This window comes from Colias philodice, chromosome 25, assembly GCF_061535455.1.
Source record: "Colias philodice isolate Cphi_HAF_F1 chromosome 25, ilColPhil1 Martin Lab GWU primary, whole genome shotgun sequence".
Lineage (NCBI taxonomy): Eukaryota > Metazoa > Arthropoda > Insecta > Lepidoptera > Pieridae > Colias > Colias philodice.
The window spans coordinates 4,501,088-4,522,499 of record NC_143110.1 but is presented as its reverse complement, the minus strand read 5'-3'; the positions used below and the strand labels follow the sequence as shown (position 1 = coordinate 4,522,499).

Sequence of the window (21,412 nt, the reverse complement as noted above, 5' to 3'; positions counted from 1 at the left end):
AATTTTTAATACTTGTCTTGTTAAAAAATTATTGACTCAACTCATGTTATATAATTTCAATGCCATTGTATGTTTTTTTTTAATAAATATATATATATAAAAGGACACACATATATTCATTTATAAATGTATTATTTTATATTCTAATACTGAATAATCCCATTTTAATCTAAAAGCCTTGAAGGCACACTTTTAAATTTGAATGAGCCATAATTTTAAGATATTAAAACTATCAAGTGAACATCTTTGTGCATCAATAATAATATTAAATACTGCACTTTGAAAGTCTAAACTCTTTATTTGCTCAAGCAAAAACCTATTCAAACAATATTTTGGAATATTTTTAATACATTAGTATTTTTATATAGGAAATTAGCATGACTGTTATAAATTAGGTGTAAATTTCCAATACTAAATGAATGATATATAGCACAATTATATTGTCATATTATTTAATTGACGAAAGCTTTTTATTTGTTTCCCTATACCTTTTAAAACAACAAATTCATCATATTATTGCCGCAATAAAAAAATACATATATTTCAATATAGCAATCTTTAGTCTATTTACCTTCATAGTTCAAATTGCCATAATAAAAAATACATTATTTTCATACAGCAGCTCTTTGGTCTATTTGACCTTCAAAGTGCAGTCATAATAATCAATTTAAGGCATCGGAGGGTGGATTTTCTTAGTCTCTTCCTCCGCTTCTCTGCCTTGGTCAATAGAGGATGGTGTTGGTAACCCACAAGGCACTTTGAGCATGTCTACCTCATGTGTCATTATGTGCTCAGCTTCCACTGTTCATGAAATGACAAATTTATTTATTAAGAAACAGAATAATAAAAAATAAAAAATGTTGTGTGGTTTTATGAAACCACGGTAAAAGTGAAACTTAGGCACAAAATTATCGTATTTGTACGATAATTATCGTACGGTTCCGAACACTGCTTTATATACCTACTCGGAAGCCGACCGTCACGCGACATGCGCTACACAGACCAAAAAGTTTGAGACGATGTAATAAAAGTTTCACTTTAAAAAATTGAAATTGTTTGTGTAATATTATAACACACTATACAAAAACTTTAGTAACAATTGTACATAAAAGCCTCAGCAGTTCAATGTAAGAATTCTATTTCTAAGGAAATAATTAAATGTACTTATTAATCAAAATAATTACAAATCATGTTTTTGACTTAGAAGAATATTCTCAATTCAACTAGTATTCTTTAGAAATGCTGGTTATTTCCCATGCATTATACTTCAGTATATACAATTTATAGAGCTCATAAATAGAGAAATAAATAATTAATTTTGTTTCCTAATCTGGCAACACTCAACAAGACACATCTTATGGCAAGACTAGATTTTTTCTTGGGTGCAATGTTCATTTTTTCATTATCACTTTTATTTAATAAAAATTCATACTTACTTCTAATCCTGTGCAACTTGTTGCCATATGCCAAATCCCAATAATACAGATTCACAAATGTCAATGGAATAAGAGGAAACAAGAAATATGCCCTTTTTGTCCTTCGGAACCTAGAATCAACATTTTAGGTCATTACTTATCAAGTTCATTATTGTATGAGTTGAGTATATACCTACTTATTACATAATTAGTTACTGATAAGAAAGTCAATAGTAAATAATTGATATCAATGTAAACTAAGTACCCTATGATAAGTCGTGCCTTGTGACACTCAGAATAATATATGTTTTATTTGAATATACTGCACAAGCCTATGAGAACTTATAATAATTTTCTAAAATAATCTTAATTGAAATGTATATAAAACAGTGTTTAATTCACATATGACGCCATTTCTACAAGTAAGTATATATGATTTATTGAACGGTTTTGAAGAAATTATTTCGGTGTTAGATAGCCCATTTATCGAGGAAGGCTATAGACTATATATCATCACGCTAAGACCAACAGAAGCAGAGATGTGCGGGAGAAACTGCAGAGCACAGCTAGTATATGATAATATTTACAGGAATACACATTAAGTATACAATAACCAAATATTTAGTTCAAATTATTGTAGTACCTACATATCTTTCTTATATATAAAAATGAATCGAAAAATGTGTTGGTAAGCGCATAACTCGAGAACGGCTGAACCGATTTCGATAATTTTTTTTTTAATTATATTCCTGGAAGTACGAGGATGGTTCTTATGTAGAGAAAACGTAAACATGTACCACGGGCGAAGCCGGGGCGGACCCCTAGTTTAAAATAAATATAATTATTATACATACCCAGTAAATAAACCAGTCGCAGCAGTGATATGAAATGCTGTGAGCCAAAGAAATATATCCCTGCTTTTCGCCACTGCTGTAGCCCTTTGCCTCTCTGCCATTTGATTTTGCAATTGAATTTGCCTTTCAATCTAAAAAGTTTTTAAAACAATAGAAATTAATAAGCTTCTGTTACAAAAACACATAAAAATTTATACATAATATTATAATACATACCGCTATTTCATTTAAGCTTTGTAAGAACTTTTCATTGTTTTTATAATGATCCTCTAAATTAATGGATATAAGGTTGCCCATTGTAGGTAATTGCTTAATTCACTTGTTAACTTAATAATTGTCAAAATTAATGATTAATCAATGATGTTAACTGCAATAAACAAGGAACATTATAATAAAACAATGGTTTGACGTTATTCTGTTGTGACAGAAGTGGAAACTATGTATACGGTACCAATAACCGGTTGACGATTACTGAATAATGATTACAAAAATGTAACACAAATTACAAACATTACAAATTACAATTTAAAATGCAAATGACAATTGACAAAGTGTCAACTGTCAAGTCTTGACACTTTGTAGGCAGAATTTAGACCAGTGTTGCCCTCTACACGTTGTAAATTGTAAAAAGTTGCCATTACATCATTTATATTTTACCCATGAATGCAATTTCTTAATTTAAAAAATATGAAATTCAGCCTTTAAGCTGGTTTGAAATTAAGACATTCCACTATCTAAAATACCTAGCTTTATCACGATAAGCATATCTTTGTCATTCATGAAATATGTGTAAGTAAAATGTATAAGCGTTCGGGCATAGTATGACTCCTATAAATAAATTCTTAGAATGACTCACTTGTTTACTAGATACCGGTAGATATGATAAAAAATCTGCCTAGTCATTGATACTCACATACCTACACAAAACGCATATATACAGTACAAGTAATGATTAAATTTGTATAGGAATTGCAATATGGTACATAAAAGATTGTTGCGGATAGTAATTTGCTAATACTTTCGCTACATAGTATTATTATATTAATAACACTATATCAGCCTCACATACATTGACCACAATCATACACAATCGTTAATATCTAGAAATGCATGCTGCCTTAAAATCCTACTAATATTAAACATGCGAAAGTTTGTATGTTTGTTTATTTGTTACTCTTTCACACAAAAACTGCTGAAATTATTTTAATGAATTTATTAATTGGGCACACACAGAAGGTAACTTGGATTAACACACAGGATAGTTGATATCACGAAAATTCCACGGGAACGGGAACTATGCGAGTTTTCCTTTTAGAAAGTACAATTTATATTATGTTTAAAGAATACAAATCAAACAATTTACCTATGTTGAAATATTTTTTATTATCACATGCATACAATATTTTAAAATAAAATCACATAAAATCTTATATATAAAAATGAATCGCAAAATGTGTTGGTAAGCGCATAACTCGAGAACGGCTGAACCGATTTCGATAATTCTTTTTTTATTATATTCCTTGAAGTACGAGGATGGTTCTTATGTAGAGAAAACGTAAACATGTACCACGGGCGAAGCCGGGGCGGACCGCTAGTAATCAATAAAGCTAATATAAAAGCCCATAAACAGTCAATAGTCTATACCTAATTAACTATAATATCATGTATCAAACTGATCAATGAAAATAATAAACGATGTTCCGTCTATAATCTATATATCTATATCTATGTTTTTCCACCAATAATGTGCGAGGAAGTGAGGCATGTGTTTGTAAACCAATCATATCGCTTCATTTAGTTTGAAGTTTGAAGTTGTGTTTGAGGCGTGTAGCGTTTGAAGCGATACTATTGGTTAGTGACAAACACATTCCTCGCTACAAATAGGTACTTCTTCTTCAATGTTCTTTCAAAGTGCAGTCATAATATTCGTTTTAGCTTGAGGCAACGGTGGATGAATTCTCCTAGCCTCCTCCTCCGCCTTTCTACCCTCGTCAATAGAGGCTGGAGTCGGTAACCCGCAAGGCACTTTTAGAATGTCCATTTCATTTGCCATTATATTCTCAGCTTCCACTGTGAAAGATAAAAAAGTACTTTAAATATATATTTCTATACATATATTAATAGAACATCCTCTATGGCATAAAACTGGGGCAATATCAAAAAATAGCCAAAGTTAGTTAATTATTACATCTGCTATCTATCAGTGAAATTCCCTTCAAAATAGGTCCAGCAGTTCCAGAGATGAACCGGGACAAACAAAAATTATATACATCCATATGCATTTAGTAAAAAGCAATTATTTTAATAGTACAAACAATTATTAATATGTATCTTAATTCTTAATACTATTATAAAGGCGAAAGTTTGTAAGGATGTATGGATGTATGGATGTTTGTTACTCTTTCACGTAAAAACTACTGCCCCCCCTAGTCAAGTGGCTTTCTGTTAGCGTAGCGTTCAATAGAATAGACTACGAATGTATGAGATTGACGTAGGCTGTAGATAAACGTATCTATAGGTTACGTCAATCTCATACATTCGTAGTCTATTCTATTGAACGCTACGCTAACAGAAAGCCACTTGACTAGGGGGGCTGAACCGATTACAATGAAATTTAGCACACATATAGAGGGTAACTTGGATTAACACATAGGATAGGTTTTATCCCGGAAATTCCACGGGAACGGGAACTATGCGGGTTTTCCTTTAAAAACGCGGGCGAAGCCGCGGGCCGAAATCTAGTGGTATATAATGGTTATGCTTGGTAAAATTTATACTTACTTCTTATCCTGTGCAACTTGTTGCCATATGCCAGATCATAATAATACAAATTAACGAATGACAATGGAATAAGAGGTACCAATAAAAATGGCTTTCTAGTCTTTCCAAACCTGGAAACAATATTAAAAGTCAGTAAACACTCAATAAGTTTTTGAAGTGAAACTTCTTTAGGCGTGTTGAGCGTAAAATTTCAAGGTCGCCTGTAGTCTATTTGATTTAATAGTACCTAACTACTACCTACTACCTAACTATATTATTATACCTATTTTAAACTTGTGCAAAACTATATTATGGGAAATTACCTATTTTAATTTCTGTACATAACTGGGTGTAGGTATTAAATTAATTAAACTAACATAAATTTATTTTCTAAAACGAGCGTAATATAAATGCCTTTGATCTAAGATAAATGCCGGTTTCAACTTTCATCATGTCCCTGATAGCCTAACATCTTTTGACTATAGTCCTTTCCACCTAAGATGATTTCTGTGACACATGGATTTTTGACACGTGTAGAGATGTCTTTACTGAAACCATATCAATTGTTTTCGATAATCGATAATATTTTATATGGAAATGAAATCGATTTGAATAAAGTACCAAAATTAGTATTTTCGGCATTTCGCCAACAATTAACTAAGGAAACTAAGCAAACAACAGCAACAAAAAGTCAACAATAACAATTAGTAACAATAACAGAATAGCACGTAAAGTATCATTATAAAAATGCAACTTGTATGCACTCGTACAGACGATTGACTCGATTGACAAACGATCACAAGATGGGCGCCGATTATATGATTTTCCAACTCTATGATTTTTCAACGATCCATTTCATGTACACAAATTGCGTAGGTATTATATTTTTGTGTTATTTTATTTTATTTTTCATTATATTAAACTATACAATACTGTTTTCGATTTAAGAGTTTAAGATGTTTTATTTTTATATTTTTGGCAATAATTCCGCCATAAAATAAAAATATTATGCACTAAAATTATTTTGGCGTTTTAAACATAAAATACGTAATTCGGAACACGATGAAGTGTCACAGGAATCATCATAGGTGAAAAGGACTATAACAAGTACATTACTTGTCATTTTAACTGACAGATAAGAAGAGAAGCTGTGAACAGTGTTGCCAATTTGGCATAATTTATGCTAAATTTAGCATATTTTTACATTGTTTAGCATTTTTATTTGTTGTCTAGCATATAGCTTATTTTTTAGCATATAAAATATTATATAATAAAAGTTAAACCATATGAAACCAACTACAGTTTTGCTACCTTGCATACGTAAATTTAGTCGACATTTCATGGACATGCACAACTTCCACCTTGGAATTCTGGAATGAAGTAATGGATTATAAAGACGCAGCTGGTAATAACCCTTTTGCAGATTTATCACAGCTGGCAATGTCATTATTATCACTACCACATTCCAACGCGGAAATAGAACGTGTTTTTAGCCAAATGAATGTCGTCAAAACTAAGCTTCGCAATCGTTTGTCGGTAAAAACTTTAAATGCCATTTTATACATAAGATTCGGCCTAAAGAGGGCAGGAAAATGCTGCTACTCTTACACAGTTCCGGATAATGTACTGCGCTCTATAGGCACCAAGGAAAATAATATATAGTCTTGGCAATGAGGCTTCCACGTCTACGTCAACATTATCGGCTGCGGATGAAGACCAAGATATTAATATTTTATTTGATAATAACGCACTCGAATAAGAGATGTTATTATTTATGATGTCATTATTTACATATGTGTAAATAAATGTGTTGGATAAGTAAAATTTTAAGTAAAATGTCGTTTTATTTGACATTAAAAATTTTTAGCAAAATATTTAGCTTAATTATAAATCCTTTAGCAAAATTTTGGCAAAATTTTAACAGCCATTTAGCAAATTTTATGTTAGTCTTGCTGGCAACACTGGCTGTGAAACCGGCAAAAATATTGTACTAACATAAACAAAAACATACCCAGTTAATAAACCGGTAGCAACAGTGCCATGAAATGTTGTGAACCAAAGAAAGAAGTCCCTGCTGCTCGCTATCATAGTAGCTTTTTGCCGCTCTGCCATTTGATTTTGCAATTGAATTTGTCTTTCAATCTAAAATAATTATACATAATTACTTAATAAGCTTACATAAGTATTACAAAAAATAATAGAATTAGGTATAACACGTAATAATATAAACTTACCGCTATCTCATTTAAGCTCTGTAGGAACTTTTCATTCTTTTTATATTGTTCTTCTATATTAACCGATATGAGGCCGCCCATTTTAATGAAATTTATTTGTTCACTAAACGTAGTCAAAAAAAAACAATTAAACAATGGTGTTTACTGAGTACGGAAAACAAAACACGATAGCTTTTTATTAACAGAATTTGCGAGTAGACATTCGCGCACACGCATTCGTTCTCTAGTAAAACATCATATTACTTCTAGCTTTGTGATCATGACGAGGTAGTTTTTTAGTACCTATTTCTATACCTCCCTCTCCACAGGTGTTATTTTAGGCTCCCCCCCCCTCACGTAAACATTTTGAATATATATACGAGCTATTTCTGTCTCACTTTCTCATTGATCATGTACTTATGTTTTAGCTAATCATATAAGTACTCATATCAAGAAAGATATTGAAACATCAAAACGTGATAAAAATATTGGCAAAAGTCGGCGCAAGCGCACCTCTGTGGCTATAGTGTTGCTATAATTATAATTATTAATCAAAATACGGTAGGTGTAGGTAGGTACAAAAATATATTATTAAACAGAATAATTAAGTAATATTTTTATAAAAATGTTTGATTAATTATATTTTTGGTAATACATATAAGTACGGCCTCCAAATAATACATACTACAGAGACATCTATTTAAAACTGTACAAAACAAAATAAACTTGTGTTTCAAGTAACGCAGAGAAGATGAAGCCTTGGTACTTACGTACAATTAATATTATAATTAAAATTATTAAAAATTATATTACATATAATATATTTGTATGTATTTCGAAAAGGAAAATTTTGTTTGTTTGCATACTTTAAAATTTTTACTTAATGACCTTTGAATGGCAAATATTATTCTATAAGGTTTTTAAATATTTCTCCAATAAAAATAGATAGACGGCTTGCTTTATTTGTACTCTAAAATTGTATGATTAATAACATTAAAAAATAATAGAAAATAAATTTGGCTAAAAGGAAAATAGGGATCGGGTTAAAATGAAACAATACATAACTACTTATATTTATTTATTGAAGGCAAGTCATTCAACACTGTATGTATTTACATACTTATCTATTGCAGGGGGTTACCGGTATGTCCTATAGCAGTTATTATTCCAGTGTGAGAAAGTGACGGAGCTAGACGGGTCGGCTAGCGCTGTCTCTTTCTTTTAAAGAACTGTTATAAGATATACTGGTAACCCACCCTTTATGGCTACGTTTGTACAGAATAATATCACAACAGGCAAAAATAATATCGTTTTAAAGCTATCATTGCATACTTAACGATATAATCCTAGTTATTACTGAAATTACAAGATATATTGTGTAAATTACAATGCGTACAATTATAATGTAATTATCTATTCAAAATATTGCATTTTCTGGTCAAGCTACAGAGCTGATATAATAAGCCTAACTAATGTTTATTATTCCACATATTTGTCATAAGTAATAAATGATTATGAGAGCATTTTTAATAATTGCAACACGATGCAGTTTAAAAAAGTTAGACGTAGGTACGTAAAAAGCAATTTAAATACCTACATATAAAATCTGACAAAACCACAAACAATGAGAATAAATCAAAATCATTCCTGGGATATTTTAATGTATGTTCATGATAATAAAATTGTTCCATAGAATGTTTGAATATTCTTTTCTCACTCTCTCTTCGAAGTAATATGAATTTTGTACCAACTAAAATGATTTTTATTTAAAAGCGGTTAAACAATAAATTTTGTTAAACTATATCTGTTAATACATTAACTAGATCCTCTATTTTTTTGTTTTCTTTGTCTTTATTATGCTATATCATTACTTAATATTATAACATACAAATATGTCATGAATATTGCTTTTTCCATTATTATCACTGGTGGTTTCTATTTTACTGATACATATTATATCTAATGAGATCGCCTAAAATGTTGGTACTCAAAAGTGGTGCTATTACATCTACTACTTAGGAATTTCAATTTAGTATTGATTTAAAAGTATATTTTTCGGCATTAAAATAACATTGTAATTTATAAGTAAATTATAAGCTCCACTTTTTATTACTATAAAAAAATTAATATTCAAAATTACATGGCAAGGTATAGCAAGTAATAACTGCAATAATATCCGTTATTGAAAACTAAGAATATTTTTCTATATTATCATTAAAAACGACATAAATAAAAATTAGTAATATAATGTATGTTAAATGATGAACAAATAATACTGCAAAGTAAAATGCGAAGGTATACAAATAGCGAGTTAATTATAGCCTAGTCAATAAATATTAAAAATCACGATTTTGTACAAAATATTCTGGCAACACTGAAACTCATAAGTAAAAAAAAGGAAATACGCGTGCTCAACTACTTCATTACTTATCTGTTGAACATGGAAGCCTAGCCATTATTTTGTGCGAATTATTACACTTACAATTATTTAATTACGGTGAAAATTTACAAAAATACTTTTTTCTGATGTTCATAATTTGTACCTACTGGATAATATTGAAAATATACTTTTGCAGGACGTGTGTGACTATTGTTTTATTAAGAATTATTTTAGGTGTAAGGACATAAGGTTAATTTGAATTTAATTTGTGAACAAACTTTAGGAATGTCTTGTTGGTTCCTTTCTTGTCGTTTATGTTTCCCTACCTTTTAAAACTTGACACTGGAAAATAGTTCAGTCTTATTGCCTTAAAAACGAAAAAAAAGTATGTCTTGACATTCTCATAAATTTTTGTACCCGCGATCAGTAAAACTAATTTATTCAGTATATTATGCAATTTCGATTAACTGTTTTTATTCCTGCTAATAAAAAAATAAGATGTATAAAGTAAAATTACGAATTTGTACAAAAATAATTTTAAGAAAATAAACTCGACAGTCTCACACATAAAATATGTAAAGAAATTTATTTCTGAATATTTTCAACTGACAATATTAAATAATTTTTAAATGGCGATTTAAATTAAATTTGGCGTCTACAATTTTTCCTAATATTCTTAGCGCTAACCTCAAATCACAAGATTGTTCACAACAAAATATAGACGAGTTATTTCCTGAGGGTAGTTCGTGAAAATTTGAAACAGTGTTTCCTAGCTATGCCTATACAAACATCTACCAAGCGCATCACTGTAAGGACAAAAGCATATTAATATCCTTAATTCCTATCTATTTTAATAGTTAACAATGCCTTCCAAATCTTATGAGTAACATATGCGAGAACATATTCTTTACTTTAAAATATAATGTTATAGTGTGTATATAGTTTTAGTTTATTACGAAATTTGAGAATGTTTGTTTGATTTAATTTGAATACATATATCTTTAATCAAATATGTACATAGTTATTTTTTATGATACAAAGTTCATTTAGATTTAGACTTCTCCCCGTACTTTTATGAGTATCATTTATTTCACGTATTTATTTTTTCATTCTATTGAACTATAAATATGTATTACACTCGATAGATTTATGATCAAGACCAAAAATATTAGTAAGAAAGAGAAAATGTGCTCACAAATGTCATTCCCTATTCTAAATTTTATGTATTAATAAATATTTAGAGACGCAACAGGGATAGTATGATTTTATCACAATATACAGATACAACCGGTAGGGAAACTTCATACAACTCGTTCGAAATGGCTCACGTACACAAACATGAGTGTGTTTACAAGAATCGTATGGGCATTATGACAATTGAGAGATATAGGATTGTCGTACACTTATGAAAAAATAAGGTGCTTGTGTGCGAGAGCCATTTGGAACGTGTTGTATGAAGTTACCCTACTGGTTGTATATGTATATGTATTGTGATTTTATGCTGGAAGACGAAATAATTATGTATGAAAAATTTAAAAAAATGGGGAAAAAATACATTTTAAATAGTATTCAAAAGAATGTATCTTAATTTTATAACTTATTGTGTATAAATAGAATCATATGTCAAATAAATATGAACTATAAAAATATTTTAAATTTCTTGGAAAAAAATAGGAAAAATGCCTACGACTAGTAAATGTCATGATAGAAAAAATTGGGAAATAAACGGCTAAATTAAATAATTAAAGTTAATTATATACTGATAATAGTTAAATGCGTAGTTAATAATGTAAAATAATGATTTTCGAACACAGACTTATTTTTATTTATCAAGTATTAGAAAGATGATCTAAATTGAAGAGAAGTACAATAAATGACGATTAAAAGTTGTAACATTATGATAATAGAGTCGAAAATCGATTGTCACTTCTCAATGCACTTATTTAATTGACTTCCACACGATATAATTTACTTGATCAAGCCTATGTGTACTTGCAATATGAACAATGAAAAATATAGACTCTATGGAATCTTATGGGCCCTCATAACAATCAGCGTTGGCCCAACAAATGATCGTCGATGTTTGCCGCCATTACGGCGGTTATGAATATGAAACGTCTACAATGACGGACTATCGTAATTGCCTCTACTCGCCCAACGCTGCCCATTGAGAAGAGGGTCCGTTTCGTTTTATTACAAAATTATTTATTTACGTTCTACACGATCAAGATAACTTGATCAAACTTTAGCTCATGCGAATTGAGCTAAATTATTTAGCTTTCAAATGCTTTATAAATGAGAAATTTTGAAAGAATCGAAATAAATAGTCCTTTATAGGCAGGTAAAACCGAAAGAGTAGAATTCCACTTGGATCACGGGTTACCGAGAGGCTAGGCGTTGCCCCAGTATGGCAAAAGGACGTACGTTCAAATCCCGCCTCGTGATCAATTATTTTACTTTTTTTTTTTAATTTCTCGTCTTTTTTCGTGTTAAGTTAATGATTTGATTATGAGATCACTTTTAATTATCAAAAATTAAATTAATTAATGTGATTATTGCTTTGTATTGCATCACTAGCCATAATAGTTGTACTTACTTAGATTATCACTATTTATGATTAAAAAGCAAATTTCAAGTTGAGGTTAGATAAGGAATGTGGTATTGTTATGGAAAAATATTTTTCTTTGAGAAATTCTCTCAAGAAGTTTATGTACGTAACTAACATAAATATAAGCGTAAGAGACTTTATTCATTTAGCTATTGAAATATATTTTATGAAAAAAAGTGCAGTAGTTAAATGTATCTATATTATGTATATTTAAACTATGTGATTGTCTATTTTTTGTTATATAAATCAGAAACTAAAATAAACTACAATAAAATTGAGTATAAATAATTAAAAATAATAGCCAAGCTTATATCTTTGTTTAGTAAAATAGTAATTGCCACTTATATTTAAATCATATTTCGTAAAAATAAAAATAAACATTTATATGAGTGAGAATCAATTTCTATTCAGGCAATTACCTTACCTAAGTGACATAACCTAATTTAAAAACTATGTTGTACCGCCAAAACTTCAAACCACAGATTAACAATTAATTTCTAAGGGCAGTATTCTAGCAATATCTACCGGGATTTGTCTACGATTATTATTTATTTCTATAAACTAATTTAATAAATTATTTATCACACGCAACTCACATTGTTAGGCAAATATTTGTCGACGTTTCAATTGAAAATGCACCTTATGATAAAGGCATTAAGAGCTAAAATACATTACAATGTATTAAGCCGAATGAGATGTAGTTATATGAATTATGTTATATTAGAAAGGGACGACAGTATTTTGTCCATTGATTTATGATTAAGGAATTTTTACCTTCTTGTTTATCTTATAATAAACGAAAGTGCACTTTAAGTCCTTTGACTTAATGTGGATATTTGCATGTCGCATAAGTAAAATTCACGTACCTTAAAAATATGAATTAGTTTTACGTATTTATGTATTATTTCAGACAGATGTTATTTTTCCAGTTTTAATAACGTCACTGATATTTTTAAAGTTTACAAAGCGCATTATATTTAAGGCTGTTAGGTTTTATCACACCCCGGACACTCCATACAAAATGATCGTTTTGACAGTCACACTGTAGAGACTGCAAATGTGTGTGTTAACGCTTTATGGTTGGCACATTTGTGACTAGCGTAAAAAAAAATTCGCGTTTTTCTGATAAATACATCCGTAAACAGCACAATATCTAACCATTTTCTACGAAAAACGATAATCACAAATCCAAAATAATAAAATTACTTTAAGTCAATTTGATTAATGTTGTCAATCTTCGTTGCGTATCGTCCTTGCAGAAAAATATGGCCCATTTTATGTCTGATCGCGCGGGGGTGAGGTAAGTTTAATTTTGGCGGGAGGCGGAGAGTGTCCGTTCTGTAGCGTTTAGCTACTATTATGTATTCTGTGGTTTTATGCTAAATTAATTTCTAAGATCTCCATAGTACTCGTTAAATTGAGCTTAATGATTTAGTTGTGGAAATCCTTCACACCAATCAATTATTTTATTTACGACTGTATTTCCTATGGAATAGGGTTTATTCATAATATTTTGGTAGTACAGTAAAATGATGTATCCTATTAAGAACTGTATTGTATATGGAGTAAGGTTTATTATCGCGACTCATTTAGAACAATAATGAACTTACGACCGTATTGTCTATGTAATAAGGTTTACCATCGCGATTGAAGTAGTATAATAATGCATCGTATTAACGACTGTATACTGAACTACAGACTGTATTGTGTAAGTGATAAGGTTTATAATCGCGATGTACTACAATAATGTATTGAATTTACGACCATATTTCCTATGTTATAAGGTTTATAATCGTGATTCAGGTGAATGCGGTGAACGAGGCGCTCGAGCCACGCCCGCTAATTTCTCACAAACCGCTTCCAATTGGGCGTCCAACATTAGCGACGCTATTTGGTCGTCTGTCAGCATTTCCACACTGAAAAGATAAATAAAATAAATAAATAAAGGGATTTTTATAGTTTTTGTGCGAAAAATAATTTATGAGGGGCAAGTTTTAGAAAATCAGTACTGTTATCATTTTGAATGTTTTCTCAGTATATGAAAAAAGTAGGTACATCGAAAATACGTTGACATAGGAATTTGACCTTTAGACATTTTCTCTTCAATATCTCTATTTGAAATTGGCTTTCACATCTATATACATGTTACAAAAATTATTAGGAAAAATGTTCCCCTACGCCAATTTTATCAGGACAATTTTTGAAGTGAAAACTTCTTTAGCGGCGTTGAGCACTTTTTCTGTAATGGGTATAAAATCTTAAACTCGCGTCAGGACACGTGACCTGATCGAAAAAGCGTAAGACGGATTCACGGATACCATTCCAAAATATCAAACATGCTCAACGTTAATAATCAAGTTTTCACTTCTGCCGGCACTCCCGGAGTGCAACCCGTCTTTTTTTAAATCAAAAATGCTTTTAAGTCGTTTAGTTTACCTTGCAAGACTATCAGTATCAGAGTATATTTCATCAGACGCGGAAGACGCGCCAGAGGGTGCGGGGGAGCGGCGAGAACGGGGCGAGGCCCTGCGCGGAGTGCGCGGGGCGGAGCCCGGGCCTGAGCCACGCCTCTCGCCAAAGAGTGATAATCCTGGAAGAACAGGTACATTTAATATTCAGGTAAAAATGTTTTTGGTGTATATTTTGTAGGATCGTGTTTTGTTAGTGGCTTAATAGAGTATTTCATTGTCACATCGTTTATCAGAAGTCAGTGCTAGAAAAAGATATTGTGGAAAGTATAAAAAAGTTAAGGTTTATCTATTTTTCTATTATCCATTTGTATAGTAAAATAATTGTAAATCATTTTATTGTGACGATATACACAGGGGTTATATTTTCTTGGATAAAGGACAAAAAAACGCAGCTAAATATCCCGGCTCTGTCGCCTTCCCTCTCCGTCTATATATATCCGATCTTATAGTTAGCGTGTACACCGGGCGCCACAAGTTCACACTCACCCTGGAACATTTCCTTCACTTTCTCTCCCGTATCGTGCAGCAGGGTGTCCAAGCTCTGTCGCCGTCCCCTCTCCATCTAGCACTATATACATCTTATAGTTAGCGTGTACACCGGGCGCCACAAGTTCACACTCACCCTGGAACATTTCCTTCACTTTCTCTCCCGTATCGTGCAGCAGGGTGTCCAAGCTCTGTCGCCGTCCCCTCTCCAGTTCAGCTCTGAGGCACGCAGTACGATCACTGACTCGAATAATGCGTCTAGGTGAAGCGGCCGATACTTTAGAGTCCATCGGACTTGGCGGGGACTTGTCGGGACTTGAACGCGGTCGGAGGGAACACTTTTCGAAACTTATCTAGGAGAAAAGGTAAAAAATACAAAACATAGTTATTCCTGAAGACAGAAGACTTTCTTATAGACGAAATAAGAAATTTTGAATTGTCAAAATACAGAATTTGATACGGAAAGCCTTTTCTACTAGAAGTCCGACAAGATATCTATTAACACAAAAATCTTAATTAATTCAATTAGACAAATTACAAATACAAAATTAAATTCTTCAAAGTCAATATTAATAAAATTTTCAAAATACCTCTTCCGGGCTAGAATAATCGAGGTCAATCTCCGTCCATGTATCCGGGTCGGGTCTGTCCACTTTCCGCAGCCATTCCCTTACATTTTCATCGTTATTCGAACACACCTCTTCGAGATTCTCGCTTGCGTTCGACTCGCTTGCCGTATCTGTTATTGTTGATTGATCTATGTCTGTAAAATATAGGAAATTTATTGAACGACAAGACGTTAACTTGATATATGTGTATGATTCCTTGCCTTATTATCTTTTCTTTCCGTATTAGATTGATAAAAAAAGGTAAAAACATTGTTACAATTCGGTTTCATAAACTACATATTATTCAAAAATATGTAAGTATAAGAAAAAAATAACATTCAAATGACATAAAAAAAATATCAATGTATATCTACAGGAATCTCTGTTAGATTATAATATGTAAAAAGATCGTAAATTTAATGAATTTTAATTTTCGATAAAGAATGCGAAACACAATAACATTACGTTACATTTTATCAAATAAATTTTAATTTACATATCACTACATAGTATAAAACAAAGTCGCTTTCTCTGTCCCTATGTCCCTTTGTATGCTTAAATCTTTAAAACTACGCAACGGATTTTGATGCGGTTTTTTTTAATAGATAGAGTGATTCAAGAGGAAGGTTTTAGTATATAATTTATTAGGTTTTAGACAAAGCGGGCGAAGCCGCGGGCGGTAAGCTAGTAAATCAAATAAAGCTCACCATTCCTAGTAGACTGTCGTCTAGAACGATGTCTGTGTATTTCATCAGATATTCTCTCGAGATTTCGCAGCGCAGACGAATATTTCTGCTTGGCATCAGTAACTTGTTCCTCTAATGTTTGAATTCGAGCCTTTTGCGCTTCTAACGCGGCGTTGATACGAGCTTTTTCTTCGAAATACGGCCTGTAAGACATTCCGGGCTCGAAGGACCATATTTGCAAGCGGCCAAAGACAATTTTGATAATGCTGACTTATTTAACCGACTTCAAAAAAAGGAGGAGGTTATCAATTCGGCCGGTATATTTTTTTTTCATATAATTTATCTAAATTGTCTTTGGCGTTATAAAAACACATAGGTATTAATTTGTTAATTAGCTATATCCCAAACCTTTGTTAATAATATATTTTATTTACAATACACATCGGATTTAGAAAATGTTTTTCTTTTGCTTAGTAATAATTAAGTAAAACATATAGAACAATTTCACAACAAATAGAAAAACGGAGAAGAGACGAAAATAAAGGAGTTTTTTTATTGGAATACAAAGAGTACATTTTAGCATGTGTGCGTGTGCATGCACTATTGGAATACATGGATTTTTCGTTAAAAATATACGTTTATTTACAGAATGTTCCTTTTTTGTACAAAAATTACCATGTATTGACAAATATAGCAGCTTTTGAAAGTTAATAAACTTTTTCATATTTCATTTACCAATTATCTTTAAAATGATAAAATAAAACGACATAATATATTGTGATGTTCTCATTTCTCAATATCATAACGAAAAATCCTCAAAAAAAATTATTTTTATTTCTAACATTTCACAAAAAAAAAATATTTCTAACATGCATAAGCAAAGAACATACATAAATGAACAAAAAATTTGTACCAAATATTAGAATGCTCTTTCGGACGGCTGCGTGCGGCCTGTGGAAGATACATTACTCTGTGCAAACTAATCAAGCATAATTTGTACTACAGAAATCGTTAGTGCTAAGCTTAACTACAAGGAAATGTAGTACATTTTTGTATTGATATTAGCTTGTGTGTCGAGCTAATAAAGTAGTGAAGGCTATACAAAGAAAGAAGTAATAATTCAAGCATGTGTGTGTGTGCGTTATTTATGCGTTGACGCACACATACAGTGGTATAAAGGGCCAGATTTTAACTGAATTTAATCTAAATACTAATAATATAAGGCTAATGAGTATGTTGGATTATTCAGGCTAATGTCAGGAACTACTGGACCGGTATCATAGTATCAAATATTCTGTAACTGTTTCTGTTCTGTGTTATTTTTAACATGTTAAATGTGTAATTATACATTTTATCTTCAAAATAAAATTATTCCTACCAATATATGCATTCATATTCTATGACTATTGATAAGTTTCTGAAGTGCATATAAAACTTCAAAATCTTATTATAGACAAATATTAATATTCAAATACTTTCTACAAGAATGATTGAAACAAGAAGGAATTTAGAATAAGAATCATGCCCAAACAATTTATAACAGTGATGCTAATAGCTACTATACTGCATTAGAGCTTTAAATGAATACTAATCAATGAACACTTAGTGAGTCAATCCTATTTTTTTGCAAAAAATTGTTTCAAGAAAGTAGTTTCTACCTATAATAAAATATGCACTAATAAAGGAGAAACATGAAACATCTAAATTAATTTCCTGATAAAATCTCTTGTTACTTTAATCCGTTAGAACTAATTCAAACCAAGTACAACAAAGTACCTTTTATATTTCATATTCAATTCCTTTTTTTGAAGTGAAAACTTCTTTAGCGGCGTTGAGCACTTTTTCTGTAATGGGTATAAAATCTTAAACTCGCGTCAGGACACGTGATCTGATCGAAAAAGCGTAAGACGGATACCATTCCAAAATATCAAACATGCTCAACGTTAATAATCAAGTTTTCACTTCTGCCGGCATTCCCGGAGTGCAACCCGTCTTTTTTTTATTTATTTAAAATATAACCTCACTCACTCACCTAGACTTAGTAATATGTCGTTTGAGGCTATTCTGCAGTTGCTGCACCAACGCAGCGGCCGCGCGGTGCGACGCCGCTTTCGTGCGTTGCGTCACCGCAGCGGCCGTGCGGTCCGCTTCCGCCTGGAAAGCGGAACGCGTGTTTGAATATGTACATATTTAGTTTTTTAAAGGAAAAATAACATCTATCAGTGAAACAGATGTATGCATAATACATCTGCCCCTTACCCCGCTAGGGGACATGCAACTTCACACTTTTAAAGGAAAAATAATACAAATCGAGAATAGATTTCAAAGAGAAATCCATACATAACATAACGTAGGTAAAAGTTTGCTTATAAAACCTACAGTAAATGGTAAGGTTGATCAAACAACATTCATTTGTGGGACAACTAAGACACTAGTTTGAGTAGTGTAGTTATGATAATAAGTTTATTTTTAATTTTAAAGAAGTTATAAGAATGCCTGTTTAGATACATGCAAAAACAATGTATTTTTATAGTAGAGTGGGCAAAGGGGCTTGTGGAGCTCCTGTTCGTAAGCGAGTCCACCGCCCATATTCATCTACAGGCGCTTCTGCAGATGCGTTGCCGACTTTTTGAGATGGTATATTTATTTATTTATTTATTCTTCATTGTATACACATCAAGGAAATACAAAAATGAAAAAAAAAACACAATAAAAGATATACAATGGGCGGCCTTATGGCTGTAAGCCATTTCTTCCAGGTAACCGTCTTGTATGGTATAATAGATTAGCTAAAAACTTTACAACAAATTTTTATAAATCTCTATATTAAGTTTAACCCATTGAGCCCCAAACGGCCCGATCTTTTATTTCTATTGTGTCTGTGATTCCGGGCCTGAGTTATTAATGTTATACCTGATTAACTCTATGCGTCGCATGATTAAGCATCTCCTGCCACGCTGGGTCCAGGAGCAAGACCTTGCTTCGCAAGATATACTGTCTCCCTTGATGCTAAAAGGGCACTGTTCGCTTTGTTGTAGTTTGCGAGGTTCGTACCTGATTGACTCTATGCGTCGCGTGATTAAGCATCTCCTGCCAGGCCGGGTCCAGTGTGAGCCCACCAGAGCCGTCAGCGAGACGAGCGAGGCCCTGCTCCGCAAGATATACCATTTCCCTTGCTGCTGAATGAGCGCTATTCGCTTTGTCATAGGCGAGGTTCGCTGTGTGCAGCTCTTGAGATGTCTGTGAAATTATGAGTATTTTTGAAGTGAAAACTTTTTTAGCGGCGTTGAGCACTTTTTCTGTAATGGGTATAAAATCTTAAACTCGCGTCAGGACACGTGACCTGATCGAAAAAGCGTAAGACGGATACCATTCCAAAATATCCATCATGCTCAACGTTAATAATCAAGTTTTCACTTCTACCGGCACTCCCGGAGTGCAACCCGTCTTTTTTTTTAGATTAGTAGGTAGTTTTATGTGAAGTTATTCCTATTGTAATGGCTACAGAATTATATTTTTGTTTATCCACATTAACATGGTACAAGCAAACCACTACATGAAATTATTCCAAATATATTTTCACTAATTTCTAACTTCGTTGTTGACAGGAATTGTAGAAACAAATACATTAAATTTGCTGATTATAACTCACGCTCCCCACTTCGACGGGCACAGAGGTGTGGCTTGAAGGCATAGCATGCAATAGCTTTACCGCGGCAGTCCCCGAGTGCCACACGTCTTTTTTTTTCTTTTAAAAAATAATCTGTTGCAGGTCACTGTTTTATAGTAATAATTCTAAAACTAAATTTTGATAATTATTTTCTAACTTTTACTTACAATGTTAGCTCTAAATCTAGCTTCATAATAAGGCCGTGCTTTGTGCACACTGGTGCCTAGTTTTTTAGTCAATTGTTGTATTCGTAAGTGTCCCTCAGCCAAAAGCCGCCGGAAAGCGAGTCGAGCTTCATCAAGCTCGACTTCGAGCCGATTTATTTCATCAGTAGCTGTATTTAATCTTTCCAATTCAATCTGCAATTGATAAAAAATTATATCATTAATTAGTGATTTTATTATCGTAATTAATTTTGTAATTCTATAGGAATCTTAGTGGAAAATTTTATAAGAGCCGCTTCTATATATGATGTAGTAATTAAGCTATAAATATAACAGGTACTCATGCCTTATAAAATATAAATTGAGCGTGGGAAAAGTTAATTTGTATTGTTCACGTATTAATATCTTTATTGATTACTTTACCTGTACTCGAGGATCTAGAGTTTCTGAGCATTCAGCTGCGCTATCGTTCATTTTTCTATCAAAATAAGCGCATTTTAACCAAACTTACATTTACATTAAAGCATAAATTAATTATTTAATATTCTTATTTATCAATACAATTATTCGCCATCGCTAAAAAGCGAATATTGGCTGCGAAAAACACGAAATTAGCACAAATTCTTCCGCTATTCAGAAATGTCAAAGAAATGATATAAGCTGTCATATTGAACATAATATGCACAGATACATAAAAATAATTAAAATAAATAATTAATATCAATTCACACTGTGAATTTCACAGCAAAGAAAATATATTTTAATTTTACTATGTACCTAATTTTATGATAGTTCCAAGATATTATTTATATTACTAGGGTCCGCCCCGGCTTCGCCCGTGGTACATATGAAAAATAGATGTTGGCCGATTCTCAGACTTACCCGATATGCACAGAAAATTACATGAGAATCGGTCCACCCGTTTCGGAGGATTATGCAGACTAACATTGTGACACGTGAGTTTTAAATATAAGATTTTAATTTTATCTTGATTGTGCATTTTAATATTTGTTTAGATGTAGAGTCTGGCAAGTGAAAAATGAACACGCGTATGTGCATAAATTTGCCTTGAAGCTTGAGATTCGTGTTTGTATTAA

At 31.8% G+C, this 21,412-nt stretch overlaps 3 protein-coding genes and 1 long non-coding RNA gene across 6 annotated transcripts; all 4 read right to left on the bottom strand.

The window, feature by feature from the left end:
* Positions 1–97: 97 nt before the first annotated feature.
* LOC149477321 (plasminogen receptor (KT)-like) lies at positions 98–2,953 on the bottom strand. Of its 2 annotated transcripts, XM_089710504.1 has the most exons (5): positions 2,721–2,953; positions 2,486–2,636; positions 2,270–2,400; positions 1,437–1,546; positions 98–801 (listed from the first exon to the last, which is right to left on the bottom strand). In XM_089710504.1, exons 2-5 carry the CDS (start codon positions 2,564–2,566, stop codon positions 668–670), a joined length of 456 nt encoding a protein of 151 aa, XP_089566630.1. In that variant the 5' UTR covers positions 2,567–2,636; positions 2,721–2,953; the 3' UTR covers positions 98–667. The 2 variants fall into 2 exon arrangements, with proteins under 2 accessions (XP_089566630.1, XP_089566629.1); XM_089710503.1 differs by having other exon boundaries at positions 2,486–2,953.
* A 756-nt stretch (positions 2,954–3,709) lies between these two features.
* LOC149477320 (plasminogen receptor (KT)-like) lies at positions 3,710–7,593 on the bottom strand. 2 transcript variants are annotated; one of them, XR_016317593.1, is made up of 5 exons: positions 7,264–7,593; positions 7,041–7,171; positions 5,051–5,160; positions 3,914–4,339; positions 3,710–3,860 (listed from the first exon to the last, which is right to left on the bottom strand). XR_016317593.1 is itself a non-coding variant. In XM_089710502.1 (4 exons), exons 1-4 carry the CDS (start codon positions 7,342–7,344, stop codon positions 4,176–4,178), a joined length of 486 nt encoding a protein of 161 aa, XP_089566628.1. In that variant the 5' UTR covers positions 7,345–7,593; the 3' UTR covers positions 3,846–4,175. The 2 variants fall into 2 exon arrangements, 1 of the variants encoding a protein (XP_089566628.1); XM_089710502.1 differs by having other exon boundaries at positions 3,846–4,339.
* Positions 7,594–8,303: 710 nt separating this feature from the next.
* On the bottom strand, positions 8,304–11,755 carry LOC149477319 (uncharacterized). The gene is made up of 2 exons (XR_016317695.1): positions 10,282–11,755; positions 8,304–10,022 (listed from the first exon to the last, which is right to left on the bottom strand). It is a non-coding gene; the product is annotated as an uncharacterized LOC149477319 (long non-coding RNA).
* A 1,851-nt stretch (positions 11,756–13,606) lies between these two features.
* LOC149477318 (uncharacterized) lies at positions 13,607–20,939 on the bottom strand. The gene is made up of 9 exons (XM_089711078.1): positions 20,739–20,939; positions 20,319–20,510; positions 19,536–19,721; positions 18,514–18,635; positions 16,503–16,684; positions 15,778–15,950; positions 15,324–15,540; positions 14,667–14,820; positions 13,607–14,146 (listed from the first exon to the last, which is right to left on the bottom strand). The coding sequence occupies exons 1-9, from the start codon at positions 20,787–20,789 to the stop codon at positions 14,017–14,019; spliced, it is 1,407 nt and encodes a 468-aa protein (XP_089567204.1). The 5' UTR covers positions 20,790–20,939; the 3' UTR covers positions 13,607–14,016.
* Positions 20,940–21,412: the final 473 nt, after the last annotated feature.